Source organism: Thamnophis elegans, chromosome Z, assembly GCF_009769535.1.
Source record: "Thamnophis elegans isolate rThaEle1 chromosome Z, rThaEle1.pri, whole genome shotgun sequence".
In the NCBI taxonomy this organism is placed as follows: domain Eukaryota; kingdom Metazoa; phylum Chordata; class Lepidosauria; order Squamata; family Colubridae; genus Thamnophis; species Thamnophis elegans.
Genome location: NC_045558.1, coordinates 22,587,874 through 22,615,121, shown reverse-complemented (window position 1 = coordinate 22,615,121; position 27,248 = coordinate 22,587,874). Strand labels below are relative to the sequence as shown.

Genomic DNA, 27,248 nt, shown 5'->3' with positions numbered 1-27,248 from the left:
GCCTTATCAGAGTTATCTTAAAGCTATGCCCCCTAAAGTTCTTATCTCAAATTCAGGCACTGGTCAACGCCTGTTCAAGAGTTCAAGGAAGTTGTTCGGGTGTTTAGGGAATCAAGCATCACCCTGTTTTTGATGGTGGTGAATGAAGGAAAGTTCAAAGCTGACGGGTTGAATGGAGACTCAGGCTTTTGGAAGCAAAACTGAACAAGCCATGTTGTAAGACGCTTGGCCTATTTCACTTCTGCTCTGTCTCACCACTTTTTCCCTCTGCAGGAAAGCTTCTGTGGTACGTCTGTTATTGTGCCAGAGGTTGAAGGTGCCCTTTATTTAAAGGAAGATGGAAAGAAGTCCTGGAAGAGGCGCTATTTTCTTCTACGAGCTTCAGGCATTTATTATGTCCCCAAAGGGAAAACCAAGGTTAGGCATGTCAAAGAAAGGTTTTGAAGCATTAAAGCAATTTGTAAAAGAGAAAGCAAAGAAGCCTCCAGGTAACTGTTGAGGAGGTGCCCCTGAGAGCTGCTGTTTGGGCCAATATGGATAATGGGTGGCAGAATTCCTTTAATACTCATTCCTTTTATAGACTACTCTTCTTTGTTTTTCAATAGTAATAAATTGCATTCTTAAACATTTCAGTCATGAAAAGAAATGACATCTCTGAACTGCAGTTGGTCATCCACTGCAAAATAATGCCATCGTTTTTGCTTAATTTTAAAGAAATAGAATAAAATGGAATAGCTTTGCATGTCAAAATGCAGACAAAAAAGCTGCCATTGTTTGCGCCAGGCCAAGGAGAGAATTAACCCAGGAGTTGCTTCTGTTTAGCTCCTCCTCTTTTCTAGAAATCCTTCCAGAAAGCATGATTACACAGATGCATATTTTTCCTGAGTGGTTTTTTTTGTTTTGTTTAAATTGGCTTAAATCAGGGGTGCCAAACTCACGGCTGTAGAATATTCTAAACGGCGTCATGGCAACATCATGTGACATATCGGGACTTCCCCCCCCCTTCACTAAACCAGGCAGGGGCAGGGCCCACGGGCTGCGAGTTTGACGCCCTTGGCCTAAATCATATAGTGGTATGTGTGTCCACAGCCCGGGATCAATCACATTAAAATGGCTGCCATAACCATGATTTCCTCCCCCCCCCTTTCCCCTATGGCTACATCTTGAGTTTTTTCCTGCCCTGTGGATACCCCTGCAGTTTTTAATTTGAAAGTGCTAAGTCAGAGGGATTCTTGGTGCTTTTTGAAAGGTATCTGCAGAGGGAAGAACCCTTTCTCAGCTATTCTTGTGAACTAAGTTCTGAAAAGCTCCTAGTATTAAAAAAACAAACAAACAACTACAGTAGTCTTTGATTTATAACAGTTCACTTAGTGGCCGTTTAAAGTTACTATGGCATTGACTTATGAACAGCTTTCACACATGACCATTGCAGGATCTCCACGGTCACATGATCAAAATTCAGGCACTTGGCAACTGACTCACATTTATGACGATGGCAAGAAAGGTCGTAAAATGAAGCAAAACTCATTTAACAAATGTCTCACTGAACAATAGAAATGTTTAGGTTCAATTGTGATTGTAAGTTGAGGGCTATTTGTATATATACATGAGCCAGGAAGTCTTTTTGGGCACTGTTCTATTTCCATTCAGATTGGTACTTCATCCACAGATCCTTCACTAGGAAACTTTGTTGCCATGGCAACCCATTAAGAACAGCCAATGTGCATTTTGTGATAGTAGAAACTATTTGGCAGGAGTGCAAATTGGCACAGAATGACAGATGAAGTTTTCACCTATTCTACAAATAAACTTTCAGCATGAATTACTGAAAAAGTCTCTTCCTCCTCCCCCCCCCCCCCCATGAATTCTAGGCACCTTTGTGGAACAGAATTGTAATATTTATTGTGGATTTATTTTTGCAAGTGGTAGGTAAATCATTTGCTTCAAGTCCTTATTCAAGAAGAATAATGCTACACATCTTTCCCATCGCTCCTAACTTAAAATGTGTTACAAAAGTTGCATTGCCATTAATTCTCAGATCAATAATTATCCAACATGGAAGAGGTGGCCTTCTTTTGAATAAATAGATAATTATTCTAATAACTAAAGGTTGTGTTTTTAATTTTTTAGACATCCCGAGACTTGGCTTGTTTCATACAGTTTGAGAACGTAAATGTTTATTATGGTATTCAATACAAAATGAAGTATAAGTCTCCTACTGATTATTGTTTTGTCCTAAAGGTATGTATTACAGAATATGCACTCTTAAGTTACTATACTGTGTACTGAGTGATATATATGTTGATCATGTGTTCCTATAATGTGTACTCAAAAATAATCCTTGCTGAGTTAATAAAGTATGGGTAACTGGAGAGAATAGTCAAAAAAGATTGAAGCCATAATAGTACAATCGAAGCTCCAGCCATTTTTATTGTGTAACACACACTAATAAAAAGCAGAGTTGCATCCCTGATAAGGCTCATTCCCAGCTAAATGGGTATGTAAGATTGCATCTTACAATAAGAATGCAATGTTTAATTCTTCAGAAGAAAAGCTTTTTCAGTAGCCACATAAGGGTTTGATAAGGAGATTATTATAATTTTAAGAAATGGGTTTGTGTTAGGATCACGGCTCGCTCATTCATAAATTATCTATTGTCAGGTTTGTGGATGATGCTAAGTTTTATGCAGGGTAGTGAAATACAAAAAGTAATTCATTTTCCAAATTGAATGAATGAACCATATTTTGGCATACCGTTCAAGCATGGTGGAGCAAACAATCTACTTTGACTTTGAGATGGACAGTTCAGTGGAAGTGTTATCCATGTGTGGCAGCTGTGAAAAAGTAGATTCCATGTCAGGGTTCATTAGGAAAGGAATGAAAATGGCAGGAGAACCAATTATTCAAGAAGTGGTAGGTTCCTCTTCACTGAGTGCATTCACACACAAATTACATGGCCATTTAGAGGGGATATTTTAATTTGGATTCCTGCACTCATTGGGGCTTTGAGCTACAAAGAGTAAATGGTCTCTTCTAGTTCTGCGAGTCCATGGAAAGGATAACCCTTGGAAGAAAAGGTTCATATTGGACATTTTAAACTTTTAAATTGGGGAGGGGGAGTAAGAGATAATGAGGTAGGAGTTATAAAACTTTATATGTATTGAGAAAAGGCAAGTATTTCCTCCTTCTATTTTGCTCACCATATTTAAACCAAATATTACGAAATAATTCTGGGTAACAGTAATAAGCCAACGGAGCTACATCCTACATGCTTAGTTACACAACAGCAGTTGCTTCCCTAAGATGTGCTTAATAATCAATCACTTTGATAGTGTCAAAGTTATTTGAAAGCAATAACTCATGCATGGAAGAGAAAATCATAATAGTTGCATGCTCTTTAGGTAACCTATAAGAAATGTAAGCCCTGAGCTATGTAAATTTGATTTTACGGAAAGGGATATATGGATGTAGCTGATACATGCAAATATTTGCTTCCAAAAAGTGTTGCTGAAATGGAATCATCTAGGACAGTGTTTCTCAATGTCATGGTGATTGGGGAATCCTGGGAGTTGAAGTCCATTTTAAAGTTGTTAAAGTTGGTAACACTGAACATCCCTTATGCTCATCAGCAGCCATATTTTCTATCATGGTTTCAAATTTTTAGTTTTAATCTTTAATCTAGGTGGCTGTTTAATCTACAGGCCGTTTGCCTGAGATCTTATCATGAACTTCCCGGTTTTAAGATTGTAAAGAGAGAATCCTTTAAAGTATTTTGCTGCTTTAGGGGTTGCTTGGTACAGATACATGGGAAAGGTCCTTTTTTATTTTATTTTATTTGTCAAACAGGTGCAAGATAACAGATATAAGTATAAACACGGATATGAACAAAGAAATGGGTACAAATAATGTGGACAGTAGGACAGGGACAGTAGGCACGATAGTGCACTTATGCACGCCCCCTTTACGGACCTCTTAGAAATGGGGTGAGGTCCACAGTAGACAGTTTAAGGTTGAAGCTGTGGAGGTTTTAGGATGTAACAACGGAGTCGGGTAGAGCATTCCAGGCATTCACCAATCTGTTGCTGAAGTTGTATTTTCTGCAATCGAGTTTGGAGTGGATTACCTTAAGTTTGTATCTATTGTTTGCCCATATATTATTGAGGTTGCAGCTGAAATAGTCATCGACAGGTAGGATGTTGTAGCAGATAATTTTGTGTACTATGCTTAGTCAGACCATAAGCAGTGTAGTTCCAGATTGTCCAAGCCCAAAGTTTCGAGCCTGGTGGTATAAAGTATTCTATTGTGAGTAATGTAGTACTCTTCTCATAAACTGGAGCCGCTCAGTTGTATTGGCATCCAATATACAGTGCGGATTCCAGGCAGACGAGCTGTATTCAAGAATTGGTCTGGCAAAGGTTTTGTATGCCTGAGTTTGCAGTACAAAGTTACCGGAGAAGCTTCACAAGATTAGGTTAACAACTCTTAGTGCATTTTTGGCAATACTGTTACAGTGAGCTCTGGGGCTTAGATCATTTGAGATGAGTACTCATCTCAAATATTTAATTTAATGTCATTAAATCCCAGGACATGATCCCTCTGAGTCTGTAATTGTTCCCTACTCCCTCCTTTCCGAAAGAGCATTAAAAGACATCTTTTTAATTTGATCTTCAGAATTGTTTAAGTAATTTTCCCTTTGGTTTTCAGAAATTATATTCATCTTTTGATAATATTATGGTTTGCTTCATTTCCTATCTTGGGAGTTATCAGGAAGGTGCTAAAAATGCTTTCAGTAAAGAAAGCTACCATATTTTTTGGACTATAAGACGCACCGGAGTATAAGATGCACCATGATTTTGAAGAGGTAAATTTAAAAAAAAAACGTTTTTGCACTTTGCAGGCTTCCCAAACCCTCTGCACGCCTCTTTTCTTTTTTTTTAAAGGAGAGGCATGCATAACTTTGGGGGGGCTTGTAGAGTGCTCCTGAGGGTGCAAAAACAAGCAAAAAATGGGCCATTTTTCACAAAAATGGGCCATTTTTTCCCCAAAAAATAAAGGGGCATGCAGAGCTTTGGGAGGCTTGTAGAGTGCTCCTGGGTGCTGGGGGCAGGAACAAGCAAAATATGGCCCTCCCCGGCCCTCAGGAGTAATTTGCAAGCCTCCCAAACCCTCTGCACATCCATTTTTACAAAGAGGGCGGGGTTTCAGTAGGCCAAAAATGCTGTGTTCAGTGTATAAGACGCACCCAGATTTTCACCCTCTTTTTTGAGGGAAAAAAGTGCATCTTATACTCCAAAAAATATGTTATCTTTTCCATATTGTGGGTAGCCAAATGAAAGGGGTCAGCCTGATGAAATGCTCAATCCTGCCAGCTATTTAAGAGTGTCAGATCTGGTGAATTAAAAAGCATAAATTTTGTTGAAATATAAAACATGTTTTCAGCCATCATCGTTTTGTTGGTGTTAATGAATAACCAATTCTGGTTTGCCATCCTGGTATAAATCAGAAAAGACTGCTCAACATTTTGTCAACAGCATTTGGTTTTAGTCAAATTCAGGTTCCGGGCACTACGTTATGTAGCATTTCTTCAGAAAATTTGAACATAGCTCCTGATTATTATTTTTTTTTTAAAAAAAAAAACCTACACAGCTGGTGGTAGCAAGGTAATCTATATGTAAATTGGCTCATTTAGTCAGTCTGTTGTGTCTTGGATACCAGGAGAATTTAATTATGCTTTATTGGCACAAGTTTTGCTTGAGTAACCTGAGAGTAATGGTGCATAATGTGGAATTAATCTAGGGTGAAAGAATTGGTACCCTGGGAGCAAACTGGCACAATAGCGTCCTCTTATCCCATTTCCATTGCTTAGTGCTTCTCTTCAGAGCCCATGCAGTTCGTTTTCCTAATTCTTTCAGATTTTGCTCTCTCTCAAATTGGGTTGCCGTGTCCTTTAACAACAGTGTGGGTAGCAACATTGTTGTTTACTAATAGCATTTGCGGCTTTCCCTGAAATAAAATGGAAAAGATCATTCATCTGAATCTGGGATTTGTTTTGGTGACTCCCCTGCCTGACTCCTTTAAAATAGCATAATAAAAAGATAGCCATGCTGGAGTAGAATAGAATAGAATAGAATAGAATAACAGTGTTGGAAGGGACCTTGGAGTCCAACCCTCTGCTTAGGCAGGAAACTCTACACCACTTCAGACAAATGATTATGCAGCATCTTCTTAAAGACTTCCAGTGTTGGGGCATTCACAACTTCTGGAGGCAAGTTGTTCCACTGATTAATTGTTCTGTCAGGAAATTTCTCCTCAGTTCCAAGATGCTTCTCTCTTTGATTAGTTTCCACTCATTGCTTTTTGTTCTACCCTCAGGTGCCTTAGAGAATAGTTTGATTCCCTCTTCTTTGTGGCAATCCCTGAGATATTGGAACACTGCTATCATGTCTCCCCTAGTCCTTCTTTTCATTAAACTGGACATACCTAGTTCCTGCAACCTTTCTTCATATGTTTTAGTCTCCAGTCCCGTAATCATCTTTGTTGCTCTTCTCTGCACTCTTTCCGGAGTCTCCACATCTTTTCTACATCGTGGCGACCAAAACTGGATGCAGTACTACAAGTGTGGCTTTACCAAGGCATTATAAAGTGGTATTAACACTTCAGGTGATCTTGATTCTATCCCTCTGTTTATGTAGCCTAGAACTGTGTTGGCTTTTTTGGCAGCTGCTGCACACTGCTGGCTCATATTTAAATGGTTATCCACTAGGACTCCAAGATCCCTCTCACAGTTACTACTATTGAGCAAGGTACCACCTATACTGTACCTGTGCATTTCGTTTTTGTTGCCTAAATGTAGAACCTTACTCTCTTCACCATTGAATTTCATTTTATTAGATAGTGCCCAATATTCAAGTCTATCAAGATCCTTCTGTTAGACCAGTGAGGGCGAACCTTTTAGACACAGAATGCCCAAACTGTGTGTGTGGCGTGCATGCCCAAACTGAAAGGTGTGCATGCTTGCGCGAATGTGCACACGCATGAACATGTGTGAACTCGTGCATGCCCAGATGTGTGCAAATGCACGCATGTGTGTATGTGCACACATACATCCACGGACATCCGTGCATGTGCAGCAGAGACCTGAATACCAGTTGCCCGGTGGGAGGCTGGGCATCCCAACACCGGCAGCGCAGCAAGAGGTAAGATCTTTTTCTTTCATGAGCTTCTGTTTCACCATTTGCAAGGAAGCAGAAACTCACGAAAGAAACATCACAGAGATCTGACCTGGGGCGACAGTGGGCGTACCAGCAGAGAGGTTCTGGGTGCCATCTCTGGCACTCGTGCCATAGTTTCGTCATCACGGTGTTAAGACTATGGTGGTTAAAAATCAGTCTGGTAGCAGTTGTCAAACAAATGGATTTTATTAAAATGCCTTTTTTAATTCATTTCACCTTTAAAAGGTACTTCCAGCCGTTTTCTGGTCTTTCTAAAATAGTGTGACAAGGAAATGGATCTGACATGTTTGGAGATCACAGCATCTTCAAGCATGGTGTAGAAGCATAATAGTGGTGTTTGGATTATACAGCTGACCCATTCTCATGTGGCAACTCATCTCTTGGGGGCAAGCTATCATGGATATTCTGGTTAAATACAGTGCATCTGTCTCTTGGCTCCTTCAAAAGTTGCCTTGGTAGGACCACCCTTAGAATATTGCATCCAATTTTGGTTACACGATATAGAAAAGATGTGGAGACTCTAGAAAGAGTGCAGAGAAGAGCAACAAAGATGATTAGGGGACTGAAGGCTAAAACATATGAAGAACGTTTGCAGGAAATAGATATATCTAGTCTAGTGAAAAGAAGGACTAGGAGTGACATTTATTTTATTTATTTAGGAGATTTTTATTTCCGCCTATTCGCACATGGCGACTCAAGGCTGCTTACAAGAATATAAAAACATCATAAAAACGGGTGAAATTGAGCAGGTTCTGGACAATCAGTAGCAGAAATTTTGAGTAGTTTGGAGAACCAGCAAATACCACCTCTGACTGGCCCCAGAGTGGGGTGGGAATGGAAATTTTGCAATATCCTTTACTTAAAAAAAACCCTCTGAGATGGCATTTGCCAACTATTCTGGGTAGCTGCCCAAGATTTTGTCCAGTGTACCACCCCAACTTATGACAAACTATGATTAAGATAATTTATATACAGTTCCATTTTGAATTTCTGAAATAGTTCTCCCTTCCTATCATGTCACAAATTAAAAGTATTTTGAAGGTGAAATGCACAAAATGAATTTATTGGAGCATTTAAGGCTCTGTAACCCTGTACCATGTTGAATTGTGGTATGTGAGAATCAAGTTTATTTAACAAAATCATGTCAGACCTTGCCGCTCAAGACATTTTTTTTGAGAGAGAGAGAAAATTCTTCTTGAGATGAGTTTGAGTGATAGAAAATGAATAGTTTATCTTTATTTTTTTTTAAAAAAATAAAGATGCTTGAAGCTATTGAGAAAATCTAGAATAATATTATTCAGAAAATGAAATATACAAAAATAAACTATTAGAAAATGCGTAATTTTCTGCTTGCATATTTATGTACATATTTCTGCAAGTTCATTTCATGATGAATTGATTCTACTCCACAAAAGCTTATGCCCAATAAATATATTGGCCTTTAAGATGCAATAAAACTATTTTTTATTGTGATATAGAGATGAGAACAGCAAAAGTAAACATTTAAAAATAGAAAAGTATCTAATGCCATCTGCTGGATTTGCCATGTCATTGCAAAACTATTAGCTATTTTTGTAGGACACTCTAGCTACAGATTATTTAGTCAGTAGATTGGACCAGTGTTGTCAGAAGAAAATTTACAGACTCTTTTGCATTGTTGATATTTATCAATAATCACATAGAATTAATTTGACATGTAAATTAGTGTTGGGAGTTTGATTGATGAAACCTAGTATTTTACTCATGGTGTTGAATAAATGTGAGTATGTGTTGTCCTAAGGTGATGAAAATGTAAAATGAGAGCAAAAACATCAGCAGAAAAGGATGGGAAATTATTTGCTTTTGGAAAAGGCACATAGTAAATTTGTCTTCCTGTTTTAATCGCTTCCAGATCACAATTAATAACTCTCCAAGTATGATGTTTTAACTTCAGAATTCTGATGTGCTTACAATTACGTTTAGCTAAATAATATTCTAAGCTGTTTCAAGTCAAATTTCCTTTGAAGAGAGCATAAATATTTATAATCTCTGATGTTCTGAAATATGGCCTTGTATGATTTATTTACAAATGCACATCCAATTAGTTTCCTGTTAATTTGACATTTCATTATTTAAAGCACATTTATCCCAATTCCTTTGTAATCAGTTAAAAATAAAGATAGCCCTTGCTTGAAGATTTGCAGTCTATAATGACTATGAGAAAAAAGAAGAGATGGAAAGTGAAGAATTTTTTAAAATGCCAAGTTTGACTATATTTTTAGATACCAATTACAATCATGTAATTCCCAGTTGTGTACCATTAATCTTTTGGAAGGACTGATGAAAAATACTGCTTTCTTCTCAGTAGTTTGTGGTTTGAAGTAGCCAAGATGTAATGATAGACGAGAAACCTTGTCGGAAAGTTGGTTTGTCTACTTGGGTTATTTCAGCAAATTTTTAATGATTAAAAAAATACTATTGCTATTATTATTTATAGCATCCTCAAATACAGAAGGAGTCACAGTACATCAAATACCTGTGCTGTGATGACAAGCAGGCTCTACATCATTGGGTAACTGGTATCAGAATTGCAAAGGTAAGAAAAAAGGGATATTTCTCAGTAATAAAGGAGAAAGTAAATGGAATGATGAAAATCAAAAATGCATTATCCTCTTGTGAGTGATAAAACTCTAGTGAATAAACGTGACCATAGAGTATGTAGAACAGAATTTGTATTGGGAAAATAAATTACTTTGTCAAACAAATAACAGGCTTTCAACCTATTAGTTTACAGTCCTGTTTAGTAGTTCATCGTTTTTATGGAAGGGATTTCAAATGAACCACTGAAGAAGGATTTCTGTTAAGAATTGATGGAACAAGCAGAGAAATGCATGTTCATTTTTTTTTATGATGGAAAATCTGTCAGATATTTGTGGTACTTATTTTTCAGTATGGAAAGGCCTTGTATGATAACTACATTGGTGCAGTACAAAAGTCTGAGTTAGCTTCACGTCTGGCAAAGCCAGGAAATACTAAATCCATAGCTTCTGGGGAATCATCTTCAAAAGGTATCCAAATTATTTATTTTTTTAAAGAAATTATTGTGAGGATTATAAGCTCAGCTTTTTTCCCTACCATCTTGCCAATCGCTGTCATTGTCTTAACATGTTCAATAATAGCTCATTTTAGGATGTGAAGTTTTAGTAACTGAAGACATTACAATCTGCAGCAGGACAGTAAAGTCATTTATAACTACTGGATGTAAACCTGAGAAATTTACCCAAGTTATCAGTGCTAATTTTATTAATAGTAATAGAGAATAACAGTTCTGCAGTTCCAAAGTTTAGAGGGGGGCAAAATGGTAAAAGAGAAAAGTTCATTCAGCAACAATCGCTGGATCTTTCCTGCAGGAGCAGATTCCATGGGATTGTTGCAGGATTTATAAATATGATTAGGTGTAAGCTTTTGCCTCACACGGTCAAATTTTACATTTTGCACATACAGAAATGATTACTTCCCCATCCTAAAATATCCCGATAGGCCCACTAATTTGCTTCTTGGTTTCTTTGTAAAGGACCGCTCCATTTAGAGTTACGTTTGGCCGTTCGAATCTCACTAGGCTCAAGGTTGACTCAGCCTTCCATCCTTTCAAGGTGGATATTGCTAATGGGAAATGACCTTTATTTGTCCCCATAACACTATCTCAATTAGCTTGCTAAGGTATTCTTCTTGTTAAGTCTAACCACCACAGTTCAGGCCAGATTTGCATTGTCTTGATCCATTGCCAGGGCAGCCACTCACCATTTTCTAAGTACCGCACTGGTTGATATCATTCTCCATCTTCTATCTTATCCTTTACTAATGCATCCCTGCAGCCATGTTTAGAAGCTCTGCTGTTTTCTGTCCTGAACCACTTTAAGCCTTTTTGAGCAGTTCATCTACCAGGCTTTATTCCAGTCTAGGATATCCTGAGCTTTGATTAGCTATAATGCTTGGTAACCGAGGTGGCGCAGTGGTTAGAGTGCAGTACTGCAGGCTACGTCAGCTGACTGCTAGATGCAGTTCGGCAGATCAAATCTCAACAGGCTCATGGTTGACTCAGCCTTCTATCCTTCCGGGATGGGTAAAATTAGGACTCAGATTATCGGGGGCAATATGCTGACTCTATAATAAACTGCTTAGAGAGGGCTGTAAAAGCACTATGAAGCGGTATATAAGTGCTATTGCTATCCTATTCCCTTCCAATGAGAGATCACTGCCCTCTAAGGCTACTTCGTGCTGGGCTGCTATATCCTCTACTAGTCAGCTTGGTTATTTTTTTCTTCTAGTTGATCTAATAGTGACCATAAAGACTAATTGTCCTGCCACTTTTATTACCTCTTATGCCAGAACACATCTGTTGTACCTTTACATTTCTCAGTGGCTATCTGTAGAGGTTTTTTCCTAGTCCAGAAGAAGCATGCTCTGTTTTATTTCGTACCTCGTGGCTTCTCTCCTACACTTGTTTCCTTTCTCTTTTTAAAAACTACAGACACAGAATATATATTGAAGGAGTTCTACTTCTTTTGTTCAGTGAGTCTGATTCTTCATTGCTACAGAATTTCTATCCACTTGCAGCAGAATTTAGGAATGAAGGAACAATTGTTCCTTATGATCACTGTAGCACCCAGAGCAGTGATGCTACAACTAGAAGGCCCAAAAAAATGTTAAAGGACTGGAGAGGAAGAAGTAATCCCTAAAAATTGTGTTGGCAACTGCTAAAGTTCCCTGCATGGGAAGAAGATCAAATAATCAAGTGCTATGATAGCCATGTTGAACTTGATGGACCTTTTTTCTAGGGTCCTCTTTTGCTATCACTTTTATATATTTCATTAGCTCAGGCCTATTGCTAGAGCACTACAATACAGAGTAGATTGCTAAATTGATTTCAGGTACAGCCAAAAGCAGCATACACTGTTTCCCTGAAAATAAGACCTCCTCCCTGGATAATAAGCCCAATCGTGTTTTTGAGTGCATGCGCTAAAATAAGCCCTCTCCTGAAAGTATTGCAACACAGCAGTAGCCATGAGGTAACCACGCTTGCCGTCTCCTGCACCTCAAAAATAATAAGACCTCCCCGAAAATAAGGCCAAGCACTTATTTGGGGAGGTCCAAAGAAAATAAGACCCTGTCTTATTTTCAGGAAAACATGGTAGCAAAGAATGTGAAACTGCCTTCAGCATCAGTCAAAACTTTCTACATCATATTTCTTTTAAAGCAACTATATTTTGCTCTCCCATTTATTACACTGAGTTCATATTCCAGTGCAAGAACTGCTTTTTTCAAAAGATTCAGTTTTCATATATCCTTGACTAAACGGGTGAATAATAGATCATTCTCCTAACCTACAAAGCTCTTAAAGATTGTACACATGGTAGTTAAAAACAGAAAACATCTGTTTTCATTTGTTCAGAGTTTGTCATAAGGATGACTTGATGTCCATGCTCCTTTTGGAAAGTATGAACAATATTCATCCGCCATCACCAATTTATAAGCTATTTTAGTGAGATGGAAAGAGTAGCATATTCTCTTCACAGCAGGCTTCAGTAGAAGTCTGAACAAGGGTTGATTGTCCAAAATAATGCAAAAAATCAGATCTGTACAGCAGTGCAGAGTTTAAATGCTGGCCCTTTTTCTCTGTTCCTTCCAAGTTAACAGATACCGTATTTTTGGGTGTATAAGACGCACCTTTTTCCCTCAAAAAAGAGGGTGAAAATCTGGGTGCGTCTTATACATTGAATACATATTTTTTGGCCTCCTGAAACCCCCCCCCCCCGCTTCACCAATATGGCTGTGCATAGATTGTAGGAGGCTTTCAGAGAGCTCCTGGGGCTGGGGAGGGCAGAAATGAACAAAAATTGGGCCATTTTTTGCTCAATTTTGCCCCTCCCCTACAGAAGCACACTATAAGCTTCCTAATGCCCTTTTTTGACAAAAAATTGCCTATTTTGTAAAAATTGGCATTTTTTTGCTCATTCTCCCCCCTCCCAGAACACTCTACAAGCCGCCTAAGGGCTATTCATGCCATTTTTTTTAAAATGGCCATTTTGGGGGGGTTTGCAGAGTGCAAACACTTTTTTTTTAATTTGCCTCTTCAAAACCTTGGTGTGTCTTATACTCTGAAAAATACGGTACTTGATGGCCTAGAAAAATATTTGAAGTATGTTTACAACATGATTCTCCCTGGGTTTGCTGGTTTCCTGCCTTGCCAACCTCGATTCTTATTGATGATACTGAATAAGATTATTTTTTGTTTAAATCTAATTACTTTTAATATCAACCTCTTCTTTCTTCTTTGTTGTATTATAGGTAGCTCTCATGCCAATGGACAAATCCCCCAAAACATAAACCTTAATACAGAAAACACTGCAGAAACTGGAAAATCTGCTGTGATGCCAAAGATACAAATTAATGTAAGTATGCAAGAACTGAAGTCCATCCTACATTTTTGGAAGAAAGGGTCTCCCAAAACTAATTTATCTTTTTTTTTCTGAAGAAGTCCTCTTCCTTGCCAGAAATGGGAAATTAATGCTGGAAGCTGGCAAAAAAAAATAGCAAATTGTGGTCACATGATTGGAATGTTGTAAACGGCCATTTGCCAAATGCTCCAAGACAATCACATGTCCACAGGGATGAGTGTGGTATTGACGCTTTGGAAACATGTTGTAAGTGGATTTTGGAGGGTTCATCTTAACTTCAAACAGTTATTAAGCAACTGGTTGTAAGTTAAGGAGTACCTGTACCTTGCCTGGATTTTAGTTCAGACTGTTTTGTCCTTTCTAGTCCAAAATTGCCCTTGGCGGTGGCTAAGGGCACCTACTCCATCTATTGTCCAGTCCCGAGTATAAATATATACTGTATTTTTTGGAGTATAAGATGCTCCGGAGTATAAGACGCACCTTCATTTTTGGAAGGAGGAAAATAAAAAATAAAAATCTGTCTCTGCCTACCATCGGTATTCATCTGGCTAGCATCCTTAGTAAACAGCCTGGTAAGCTTCAGCATATTAGCCTGATTCAGCATGAGCACCCGAGATTGGCCACCCGGAATCCCCCCAATCAGTTATTCCCATAGGTGAACTTTAACAACAGGTTCACTAGTTGTGAGTGCATGCTTGCCTTGCTGGGGCTGATATTCAGCTTCAAAAATGCAACTGATCTTCACAGTGCACTCCAGTGAGTACAGCAGGCCAAAGGGTGGAGGCTGGCGGGTGGGCGGGGCTACATTCAGCGTAAACACGCACCCAAATTTTCACCCTCTTTGGGGGAGAGGGAGTACGTCTTATACTCCAAAAAATACAGTAATTGCCATATATCAACTATTCTATATCTATTTTTTAAAAAAAAAAAAACCTTAAAAGGCATCTCTTATTTTAATGTCATTTTAAAAAAGCTTTTAAGCAGTAGTTCATTATAAAGAATGTTAAATTTTGCTTCCAACCTCTTCTATTAAGTCTTTTTGTAAATTAATATTTCACAAGGGGAAGGAGTAGCATAAAAGCTTAGAAATTAGAACACTGTGGTTTATTTGAGATACTGAATGCAAGTGAATGTTAGGGATGGCTAAACCTCTCTTTACGTTTCTCCTTTCTTTATATCTATAATTTTGGTATCATGATTTTTAAAAAAAATGTTTATTCCAAAATGATTGTTAACATTTATGACAATTCCTCCTAAAATAATATATATTTGCATGTGTGGATTTTATATAATTCTCTACTAAGCATGTGTGTTGCATTATAAAATTATAATTGCATTTAGCAATTATAATTGCAAAATTCAAATAAGCTAGATTTCAGTTCAGTATTGATTCATATAGGAAAAATTCACAGGTAAGTTAAAACATTTGTCCTGGTGAATGTAAAAATATTTGATATTTGTTTTTATCAGCTATAATCATGGTGAAATCAGAGAGTATCTAAATAGTTGTTTTTCAACCTCAGCAATTGTTAAGATGTGTGGACTTCAACTCCCAGAGTTCCCCAGCCAGCAAACTGATTAGAGAATTTGGAAGTTGAAATCCACATATGTTAAAGTGGTTGAATGAATGCTGTAAATAATTGATTCTTGAATAATAGGCAATGTACCAGTGGGAACATCTTGGTTGAATACTCTTAAATTATAAGATCATTATTCAGGAGGTCCATAACTACTTGTAATTTCTTAGTCATATGCTAATCATTTTAAAATCATTTTAAGGTTAAAAGGCCAGATGATACTTTCAATATTGGTCAAGCATCATCCCTACCTGTACAACAGGTGAAACAGATCCGCAAACCTAGTGGTTTGCACCCTCCTCCTCCTCCTCAAAGACGGTCTTCTGCTATTACTGCTTCATTGGATTTATCCGCCATTGCTGAGAGAGAAAATCCAAGTTTCTTACCAAATTATGAAGAATTTCCACCACCTCCTGAATTTATACCACTTCCTCCCAATTTGGAAGATCTGCCACCGCCACCACCACCGCCACCATCTCCACCACTACCTGACTACTATGAATCTCCTCCTGATTTCACTCCTCCACCACCACCCTCCTTCCCTGCCCCTAGTCCTCCTCCTGCAACCAAAAAGAAACCCCCACCTCCTCCTAGAAGACAAGAAGAAGGTGCTTGTCCAGTCGTAAGACCAAAACAAAGCGGATCAATTTCAAGGGGACATGCTTCTGAACAAGGAGATTTCATGTCTGATCTCATGAGAGCATTGCAAAAGAAAAGGAGTGAGTCCTCATGAACTAAGTAGTTTCAAACATCAGGTGATCTAAAAGAGTATATGCTAGAAAAAAGTATGGTAGACATAGACCAAAGATTTGGTCCCATTCTTTTTGCTTGAAGACTAAAATATTCAATCAAGCATAGAAGTCCTGGAGGAAAACAGGTTCCAGAAAAATTGTTTGATTTGATCCAGAAGTTTTTTTTTTAAGAATCAGGTTTAGTTTAAAGGCTGATTACTTTAATAGAAATCTTTTTTTTTCCAGAGTTCCCTCCATACCATTTGTAGGTAAGAATAGCCTAGATAAGGCCTTGGCAATTTGGCCCATCTAAGCATAGGCTAAAACACTTTGCAGAAATAAGGGTGTTAACACTGAATAACAAATTCACTTCACAGCTTGTAAATTCCCTCTTTCATTATGGGATCAAAATCTGCCCCATATCTGCCCCATCTACTTTTTTGTTTCCCATTGTGGGTTTTGAGAAAATGCAACTCACAACTTTATTATGAATATTATACAATATATTAAAGCTGTTTCCTCTGTTTCTTTCAAAGACAAAGTGAATTTTGTTTTCAGTGATACTATCTGCAGGCAATCTCTGCAGTGTTATTTATTTGGTTTAATGCAGGATAATTCCTTTGGAGATAGCTTTAATTTTTCCATTCCCAACTACAAATGTAGTGGTTGTACTAGGTGATATCTAAAAATGTTTATCTCAAAGAAAGTAATTTATTTCTTCTTATATACATATATTTTATCATGTATATTTCATTTTTATTCTCCTTTACTGGAATCTTCTTAAATAAAACTTATTTCTTCAACCCAGTGTCTAAATTAATGAAAAGCATACACTTAATGGCTGGATTCATACACTATATTAAGCCATGGTATGTTTTATGCTTTGGCTTCTATAATATTAAAAAAAATTTTACAGCTACATCAGTTCACATTAAATCAAAGTTATGATGGTGCTAAAAATTAAAATTTAAAGCAAATCTACAACTATTTAATGACCCTTGAGGCATCCCTCATTCACTTGATCCTATTATATATCCCGTACTCACTCACTCGCAGAATAGAGAGATTGAAGAGGAAGGGTTTGCAAGAGAATATGCCTGTATTTTTTGGAGTATAAGATGTTCTGGAGTATAAGACGCCCATTAGTTTTTGGGGAGGAAAATAAGAAAAAAAATTCTGCCTCTGCCTAACAGCATCAATCAGTATTCATCTGGTTAGCGTCCTTAGCAAACAACCTGGTCAGTGTCAGCACATTATCGCAGCCTGATTCAGAACAAGCAGCTGATTGGCGGGTGGACTGGCCTCCCAGAATACCCCCCATCAGCTGTTCCCAGTTCACTGGTTGTGAGCATGCTCACCATGAGCCTCTTTGGGGCTGAAACGCAGCTTCAAAATTCAGCTATTATACACAAGCAGCTCCAGAGAGTACAGCAGGCGCAGCACGGAACTGGTCCAACCATGCAGCAGCTGTTCCAGGCTGCCTTCTTGGTCTCTGTGTGTCATGTTTTCAAGCGGTTCCAGGCAGCTGGGATCGATGGCAGTGATCCCCACTGCCTAGAACCGCCAGAAAATGTGACATGCAGAGGCCAAAAATTTAATGCACAGAGGCAGCGATGATGCAGCCTGGAACAGGTATAAAACACGGCATGTGGAGGCCAAAAATGGCTGAAGGGTGGGCGGGGCAACATTCGGTATATAAGACACACACAAATTTTCACCCTTCGGGGGGAGGGAATATGTCTTATACTCCAAAAAATACTGTAATTGTAAAAAAAGTTTTATTCAGTCTTATTGTGATGGCAGACTGCTTGGGAACCATAATCATGCTATACGAACAGCTTACATTATGTACTATCTTGATATCTCCGATATCTCTGTGGGAGTGGAAAAGAAATGCAAGCTATTTTTTTCCCCCAGTGCAATCACATTCCTTTTAAAAAATAAATACGTCAGCAGTCAATTGTTCTTTTGATTTCCTTTTAAGTTCTCTAGTCTCCTATACTTGTAAGTTTTGATATGTTAATCATATTTCTTTACACTGTTTCTTTTCTATAAAATGCTTAAGCCAGTGAAGTATTTTTGAGCAAAGTCTGAGTTTATATTCATTTTATATAATGGCACTCCTAACTTTCTGATTTTTGAAACCTACATTCACTTTAATTTTATTGTGCATTAAAAAAAGGCCACCCAAATCTCAGTTTGTGCTCTTCCAATTCTAACTTTCTCTTATTTCTTAGCAACAATTATTCTTTCATCCAAATCAAAAGGTAGGCCAAAAAAAAATACAATTTAAAATCAGGCAAATCCCAATTCTCATTTCTTGGCATTTTGGAGAATTTTATATTTAACCCTTTCATTAAGTCACAGTTCTTGAAAACTGAACCTGGGACCCAGAAATGGAATCTGGGGACTTTACATATTCTTTAGAATAACAGAATAACCTCCCAATGAACTTGCTGTCCAATAAAAGATTTTGATTATATTTACAATACATATATGTCCATGATGAATTTTGGATTTTCTTTTTTCAATCACATCTAAGTTTAGTAAATTCCAAAATGCAGATTCTCCTAGTTGCAACACCTGAGCTGCAATTAAAAGTTGGCCTGTAATCCACTGGTCACTGGTACAAAATCAGAGCAAAAAAGACTATGGTCTTTGATTTACTGGGCAAGCGGAAGGGCCAAATATATCATGTACACCACGCACAAATGATTTGAATTTTACAAGTTGCATTAATGATGCAATGTCATATTCTGCACAAAACATATCAATGATTTAAAAAGACAAATAGGAAGGAAAGTGCTGGGGTCCTTTGGGCTTCTGGTCATAGTAATTTTAGTTATTAAATTTGCAATCATCCATCTCATTCTTTGACTCTAAATCAGGGATGTCAAACTCACAGCATCGTATGACATACCATGACTTTTCCCCCTTTGCTAACCGGGTGAGGGCACGGACAGTGTGTGAAGCCTCCTGAAGCCTTCGAAGGGAGAAAAATGGTACAACTGGCAACCCCGAAGTTTTCACCCTCCCCAGGCTCCTAGAAAGCCTCTGTTGCCTAGGGAAGGTGAAAAACAGACCTACCTGGCCAACCAGAAATTGGAAAACGTGCTCTGCAGGGGGAAGCTGTTTTCGCCCTCCCCAAGATCCTAGAAAGCCTCTGGAGCCTGGGATGGGTGAAAAATGGATCTACTGGGCCAACCGGAAGTTGGAAAATGGGCCAACGGAGGGGAGGCCGTTTCACCCTCCCCAGGCTCCAAGAAAGCCGCACGCTCATGCATGGGGCAGCGCGGAGGGGAGGGTTTCCTGTGCATATACCCAGGTGGTAGGCGCGGGGAGGGGGCATAAAATTACGGGGGTGGGCACACAAGGCGAAAAAGGCTTTCCATTACTGGTATATCATGTGAAGGATGTGTGTTGGTGTTTTTTATTTTTATAGTTACAATGTACACTGAAGATGGCAATTTCATTGTACGATGTGCAGTGACAGTAAACAAAACAAAACTAACTAAACTTAAGACTAAAGAGATCAGGGGAAATGGAAAAAAACAGAAATAGTAACAGTGCCTACCATGATTCCACCACAAAACCGCGTTCGACTAAAGGGCGCTCGGCGAAACCGCGTAGCTGATGTTATCACAGCACGGAGAAAAAAACACGCTGTAAACGCTAAACCTAAAATTAACCCCTAAACCTAAACCTAACCCCCCTAAACCTAATCCTAAACCTAACCCTAAACCTAATCCTAAACCTAACCCTAAACCTAACCCTTAACCTAACCCTTAACTTAACGCTAAACCTAATCCTAACCCTTAACCTAACCCTAAACCTAACCCTTACCTTAACTTGAATCGGCTTGTTTTCAAAGCGCTATTTAAAGCGCCCTTCTTTCTCCGTGCTCGCTGTTGTCGCCCTGTTGATGACGTCAGCGACGCGGTTTAATCGGGCGCGCTTTAGTCGAGCGCGGTTTTGTCGTGCCACGGCCTACCATGACTATATAATGTACTGTCTCGGCATCAGCCTCTTTGTCTCGTTGGGACATGACCAGTATTGGTTTAATATTTAGGATTTTGTAACTATAAAAAGCCTGCAGTCTTTTGGTCACATAGCTTCACATCTGTACAGACTTTGGAATGGGCATTGGGGGATAGAGAAATACAAACTCTATTTTAATTTTGTCCAGTGCTTTTTGAAAAGGCTTAGAAATAAGATTTAATTTAGTTTCTCGCAGGCAGACAGAAGATTGCCAAAAACAAAAGAAATTGCACCAAAGGAGATGTACAAACACTGAACTACAAACTCAATTTTAACCTAGCCTACATATAGAAATTCAGCAAAGGAGAAAAATAATTAAACAAAAATACAATATAAATATATGATGGGGGAAATGTCACCATTTAATTTAATCACAAATTATTTTCATCAAGATGAACAACTGACTTTAACATCCTTAGCCCAAGCAGGGGGACGCTGTGCATAACCAGCTGCCTCAGCCAGAATCTGTGCCTGAAATGGATGTTGCAAAACTTGTTTCAAGAAGCGGACCTGAAAAACAAAAAGGGAAAAACAGGTGCAGCAGATTTGAAAATGCTTAAACAATACCTTTGGTCTGTTCAAGAGGAAACAACTTTAGTCTCTAGTGTATAAGGACTATATCAAGGCAGCTTTGTAAACATGTACCTCTGTAAAATCATTTATTTCAGCCTTCTGGACAGCTGATTCTGCCATCCAATTTCTAAGCACGTATCTTGGGTTAACACCTGCAACCAAAAAGAAAATAAATTGCACATATAAAACGCAAGTTTCTAAATTATTTGCTACATCAAAATCTACTTCCTTTCCACTGCTACAATGAAAATGCAGATTTCAAAGATCTGAAAGTGAGAAAAACAAAAAGATAAAACTGAATAGCCATTGTTCACCATAATATATTTTATGCTGAACCTGTGCTAGAACCATACAAAATGCTGCCTAATATCCCAATTTTTTTTCTAAGCTGGAAACTTTAATAAAGATGGCAGCCCTTATATTGCTTCCTCCCCCCAAAATCTGATTAGAATATATTATAATGGTAGAACACTTACATTACAGAAAGTAATAAATTGTGATTCCTAATACTACTTATTTATTAAATTTATGTTACCCTTTTCACTGATGTGAATTTATGAACCTCCTTCCCCTAATGAATAAAATGATTTCTTTAGAGTTAGGGTTAACAATACCACTTAGTTTACACTTATTCATTGCATTTTAATCTCTGCATCAAATTAAAAAAAACAATAGAACTGTACAACTTTACAAACTAAAACCATTCCATTTAATGTAAAAAATAAACATTTGTTTTATTTTTAATGATAAAGCTTGCCAGTTCTAGCTACTTTTTGTCCTAGGTTTCATTTTAGAGACAATCTTCCCCCCAAAAGGGAGACAAAGGGAAAGAAGAAAGAAAAGGATTAGAATTAGAATAATAGAATTGGAAGGGACCTTGGAGGTCTTCTAGTCCAACCCACTGCTTAGGCAGGAAACACTATACCACTTCAGACAAATGGTTATCCAACATCTTAAAAACTTCAGTGTTGGAAAATTTACAACTTCTGGAGGCAAGTTGTTCCACTGGTTAATTGTTTAACTCAAGGGTGAAATTCAGCAGGTTCTGACAGGTTTTGGAGAACCGGTAGTGGAAATTTTGAGTAGTTCAGAGAACCTGCAAATACCACCTCTGGCTAGCCCCAGAGTGGGGAGGGAATGGGGATTTTGCAGTATCCTTCCTCTGCCATGCCCACAGAACTAGTAGTAAGAAAATTTGAATTTCATCACTGGTTTAACTGTCAGTAGATTCCTTCTTAGTTCTAGGTTGCTTCTTTCCTTGATTAGTTTCCACCCATTGCTTCTTGTCCTGCCTTCAGGTGCCTTGGAGACTTGATTCTCTCTTCTTTGTGGCAGCCCCTGAGATATTGGAAAACTGCTTTCATGTCTCCCCTAGTCCTTCTTTTCATTAAACTAGATATACCCAGTTCCTGCAACCTTTCTTCATATGTTTTAGCCTCCAGTCCCCTAATTATCTTTGTTGCTCTTCTCTGCACTTTTTCAAGAGTCTCCACATCTTTTTTACATCATGGTGACCAAAGATTGGCCTTACCAAGGCATTATAAAGTGGCATTAACTTCACATGATCTTGATTCTATCCCACTGTTTATGCAGCCTAGAACTCTGTTGCACATACTGCTGGATCATATTTAAATGATTGTCCACTCAGACTCCAAGATCCCTCTCACAGTTACTACTATTGAGTAAAGTACCACATATACTGTACCTGCGCATTTTGCTTTTCTCGTCTAAATGTAGAACCTTCCTTTAAAAGGGGAAGGGGAAGGAAAGGAAAGATGTCTCTGCCTTAAATAAACTTGTCTTAAACAATTCTTAAAATGCACAGCTTGCAAAATACCGGTAGCTTTTAATCTGTTTTTCTACACTGGAACTCTGCTTCTCTTCCTCTCTTGTACTCCTCTGCAAATTGGGCATCAGATCAGATACCAGAGCTTTGCATAAAAACTATATTCTCAAGATATAGATGTGATTTAATCTCAAAGTAATTTGAAAGCAATGCAGTGTGTTGAAAAATACAGCATTCCTACAGATTCCATGCTCAGAGAGAATGTAATATACTTGTGAATCAAATATATCCACACTCGAATGTGTAAAATATATTTTTGAATCAAATTGATAAATTGATTTGTAAAGACAAATTAGTAATTTATCTGGAAAAGCACTGTGAAAAGAATTATACTCCGGTAACTCCCTTGGGAGTTGGCCTGTACCCTTTGACAAATGTTCTCTCAAGTTATTACAGATTTCCAAATCTTTCTTTACGCAAATGCTAGATAGTTTGTTTCCTACTTCTAGAAAATAAAAAGTACTGTAGTTTGAAGATGGCCCATTTCATAATTGCTCTCAAATAAAAAGTGTATATAATTTGAGGAGTCCATGCTGCTTATGATGAAGCTCTGAGGAAAGGCAAGATATAAATCTAATCCCCCCAAAATCACCTCTGCTATAGCCGTCATGGCAGGGTTGGGATTCAGATCGGATCAGGCGAACTGGTAGCTCCGACTATCAGCTAGGCCCGCCCGTCCACCCACCCCTGTGCTATACGCATCTATATTCCCTTTTCTGAAGCCCAGCTGATAGGCGTGACAAAGTAAAGCCGTGCCTCAGATGTTTTCCTCCCCAGCATTAATGTGGAAGGCGATTTCTCTGTAAACTGCACACATGCACATCAGGCACATCAGGCGTGCATGCGCAAAGCACATGCTCAGCGAACCAGTTGTTAAACCAGTAGGATCCACCCCTTCTTCATGGACACACATATAGGCTCTATCATCTTATGGTGAACCTAAATCTCTAATCAATTCCAACCATATCAGCTGAACTGGGGGGGATCAGTGAAAATTCTTACAAAAAGGTTAAGTCCTGATATCTTCAAAAACGTGTCATTTTTCATCCGCAATATATTGCACTTGCTTCCAGAAGCAGCTTTTAAAGTGCAACTATCCTACCATTGAGAGAACCGTGGCCATTTTTTATTTGAAACCTTGCTGCTTCTGTCTATGGCATGATTTCTCCTTACTTGAAAAATAATGGCTCAGGAAGATAGTAAAGGTAAAGGCTCCCTTGCACATGCATGTAGTCGTTTCCAGCTCTAGGGGTGGTGCTCATCTCCATTTCTAAGCCAAAGAGCCAGCATTGTCCAAAGATATCTCTGTGGTCATGTGGCCAGCATGACTCAACGCTGAAGGCGCATGGAATGCTATTACCTTCCCACCAAATGTGGTCCCTATTTTTCTACTTGCATTTTTTACATGCGTTCGAACTGCTAGGTTGGCAGAAGCTGGAGAAGTAACAGGAGCTCACTCTGTTACATGGTGCTAGGGATTCAAACCACTGAACTGCCGACCTTCTGTTCAACAAACTCAGTGTTCTTAGCCACTGAGTCACCGTGTCCCTGAAGAAAAGATACCACACTTTAATTCTGAGCTATGCCACACAGGAGGCTTTCTTTGCCACTAGAGACATTTCCGACGTTTTCAAATCTATAGTCCACTGGCAACCATGCAAATCTCAAGATGATTGGCATCCCCTGGCAAGCAGTTTCTGCTACCATGATTGCAAAGCATGCCCCTTTGGATACATTCTTCTTGCCCTCTGCTTCTTCATTGGAGAGGCTGAGGGTCAATCACACCTCTTGCACCAGCAGCTGTTGCTGAGCTGGGATGTGGCACGACAAAACCGCGCTAGTCAAAATCGCGGTGATAAAATCGCGGCGCTAAAGCCGCGATGTCATCACCACGCGTCATCACCGCCGCGACAACAGCACGGCAACAGAAGGGCGCTTTAAAACGGTGCCGCGGCAGAAAGCCGACTTCAATTAAGGTAAGGGTTAGGATTAGGTTTAGGGGTTTGTTTTAGGGTTTGTTTTAGGGTTTGTTTTAGGGTTAGGTTTAGGGTTAGGTTTAGCGTTAGGTTTAGCGTTAGGTTTAGCATTAAGTTTAGGGTTAGGTTTAGGGTTAGGTTTAGGGTTAGGTTTAGCGTTAGGTTTAGGGTTAGGGTTAGGTTTAGGGTACTGAGTGCTTGGGAATGCGCGATTTTGCCCTCCACGATTATGTCATCGCAGTAGGGTCGCATTTTTCCTTAGCGCTTAGAACGGCGCGAATTAGTCTTTGTGCTTATCTCTCCACGGATAAGGGCTTCGCGGATTTGTGGTGGAACCGAGCTGGGATAGCTATGCCTCTAAGGGTTCAATCAATGAGAACAGGCAGCAAATGCAGCTTGGCTTGATTGGCCTTTACAAACATCTGGCAAATAAGAGGAGGTTTCGTGTGGCTAGTCCTCTTTTCTTTCCTCTGATAACATGGGGCTGAACAGCTGGGAGTATGCTCTGCCGCTAACAGAGAGCCGACGTGAGTATCAAGCACAAACCTGAGAAGATTAACATTTTGGGATAGAGCACATGCCATGTGTCGGTACAATTGCATTTTTTCAGGGGAAAGAAATGGAGCAGCAAACAGCCATCCAGACTGTGAGAAGTTTCTAGCATTTGTGTAAAGCAGAGGGGGCACTGTGTCCGATTTATTTTTGAATTTTGAATCACAAAAGTTCAGCATAGAAAAATGCAAATTCAGGAAGATCAAAACTAATCTTTAAATTGTTACAGCAAAACTGCATTGCTTTCCAACCTGTGTTTGTTCTAAATAAAAAGAATGAAAAATTCTTTGATTATCAAGCTTTCCAAGTGTTAACAATATATATATTTACATATTACATATATTTTATTGAACAAACAAGTATTTAGAAGCTGAATCTATAATAGGGACCGTTAAACCTGGCAACTTTTAAGACTTGAGGACTTCAACTCCCAGAATGCCCCAGCCAGCATGGTGGGCTGGGGCATTCTGGGAGTTGAAGTCCACAAGTCTTAAAGTCACCAAGTTTGGGGACCCACGATGTATAAGAAGATAAATGAACTTTTTGAATGACTGAACAAATTGTTATTATACTCACTGCTCATTCTTCTCCTCCTTTCAGAGTCTGAATCACCTATATTCCTATATAACACAAATGCAAGACATTCAGTTCGAAATTATTGTTTTATATAGATTATCTAGGCTGATTTTGAGGCAATGATTCCTAAGAAGGCAAAGAGGAGCCTAAAGGAATAGAGGCAGCTAGCTTGTTGCGCGTTGCTCTTTTCTCATCTCCTCCAACTTCCTTAGACATAATCAACAAACCCATTCTACTTAACACTAATCCCACTCTTCCTTTTTTCTATCTCCATCCTGGTATTCTTGTTAAACACTGTCCAGCCTGAAGATCTGTTGACTTCCATTCCTAGAATTTCCCAGGCACATGTCTTATAATTGCCAGGGTAGAGAAATGCTGCTCTAGGGCTATGCACAGATTAAACACATAAGATCAAGATCTGTATTTTAATCCATGGACAGATGGTTCAATATTGATTAATCTGGGTATGGGATGCTCTGTGCATAGGACGGTTAGCACATCCCTCATTAGTCCTGTTCTACTTATTTAAATGTTGCTATCTAACCATTAGTAATTGAACTTAGACCGTCATAAATAAGTGAAGGAGTTGCATGGAAAACATCTAGGGAAATTAATGTTCCGCTTCTTTAACATGTAATCATAATTATAGTAAATTAATCCATTATATTTACCTTTTTAATCTCAAAAGGTACATAGCAATCCAGGTTGAAAAGTTGTTGTGTTTAGCTACATCTTGCAAAGCCCAGAATTCCTGTATGGAAATATTTGAACACTTACAATACAAAACACAGGAATTCTTACATTTGTCAATGAAGCTTAATATTCCAGAATAGACCTGTATAGAACTTCAGTAACAAATATTAACTTTCAGCAACAGTTGTTAAATCAGTATTTAAAAATAAAAAATAATAGAATACCTTGCTAGATTTGGGATTAAGATAAACAATGTTTCTGAAAAGAACTATGTTCCAAGTACACACCACTGGCCAAATATCTCTCTGCACACAAAAGACAACAACATTTGAATGGCCTGGATCATTTTTCTTGAAATTAAAACCCACTTTCTTTAGTTGGCATGGAGGACAGTGAGTTTGTTCCACTGCTCAAACAGAATTTATAAAACAATACTGATAATGCCAGGCTGCATCCCGATTGTGATGAGATGGTAGAGAAAACAACCTTTGTGGGGAAATCATTGCAACAATTTGGCTTTTCAATTAACAAGTGGATGCCAAATTATTGTTAATAGTAGGAATATGTAAGGTAGACTCTATTTTGCAAATCTACAGACAATCTTAGGCATTTGGAATAAGAGCAGACAAGAGATCGGGATATCCTGGAATATTCTAGGCTGATATAAAGAAACTCTAAACTCCTTAGGATTTTTCTATATTGGGAGGCATTTGCCTTCCTCTCAATGTTTGTTTTGCATTTGAAAAGGAAACTTATCGGAATCATAAATGTTCTGCTATTATGGAAACCTAGACAGATAGACATTGGAAGAGGCAGCTGTTTCAATTCTGTTCTTCTTTCTTCTAAAAACCAAACATTGGATACATTATTTTTTAAAAAGTTGATATCTAGCAGATTGTGACATAAGATCTGCAATCTTACCAGAAACCCAATTTGGTCTAGTGGTTAAGGTGTTGGCCTAGATCTCAGAAGACAGCCCAACTCTCCTCACAGGATTGCTGTTGTGGAGAAAATAGG

General features: G+C 38.6%; 2 protein-coding genes across 7 annotated transcripts in view; one reads left to right on the top strand and one right to left on the bottom strand.

The window, feature by feature from the left end:
• APBB1IP (amyloid beta precursor protein binding family B member 1 interacting protein) overlaps nucleotides 1–16,780 on the top strand; it is a 50,567-nt gene extending 33,787 nt beyond the window's left edge. The window contains exons 9-14 of the mRNA XM_032235074.1: nucleotides 274–417; nucleotides 2,131–2,241; nucleotides 9,709–9,807; nucleotides 10,162–10,279; nucleotides 13,560–13,663; nucleotides 15,449–16,780. Coding sequence (XP_032090965.1) covers nucleotides 274–417; nucleotides 2,131–2,241; nucleotides 9,709–9,807; nucleotides 10,162–10,279; nucleotides 13,560–13,663; nucleotides 15,449–15,979 — 1,107 coding nt within the window. The 3' untranslated portion in view covers nucleotides 15,980–16,780. The remainder of the gene's footprint in view (nucleotides 1–273; nucleotides 418–2,130; nucleotides 2,242–9,708; nucleotides 9,808–10,161; nucleotides 10,280–13,559; nucleotides 13,664–15,448) is intronic.
• Nucleotides 16,781–20,348: 3,568 nt separating this feature from the next.
• LOC116520912 (protein adenylyltransferase SelO-like) overlaps nucleotides 20,349–27,248 on the bottom strand; it is a 53,395-nt gene continuing 46,495 nt past the window's right edge. For all 6 annotated transcript variants that reach the window (XM_032235394.1, XM_032235390.1, XM_032235389.1 and 3 more), the window contains 4 exons: nucleotides 26,210–26,289; nucleotides 25,539–25,582; nucleotides 20,661–20,740; nucleotides 20,349–20,525 (listed from right to left, as the gene is read on the bottom strand). In XM_032235394.1, the coding sequence (XP_032091285.1) occupies nucleotides 20,403–20,525; nucleotides 20,661–20,740; nucleotides 25,539–25,582; nucleotides 26,210–26,289 (327 nt within the window). In that variant the 3' untranslated portion in view covers nucleotides 20,349–20,402. The remainder of the gene's footprint in view (nucleotides 20,526–20,660; nucleotides 20,741–25,538; nucleotides 25,583–26,209; nucleotides 26,290–27,248) is intronic.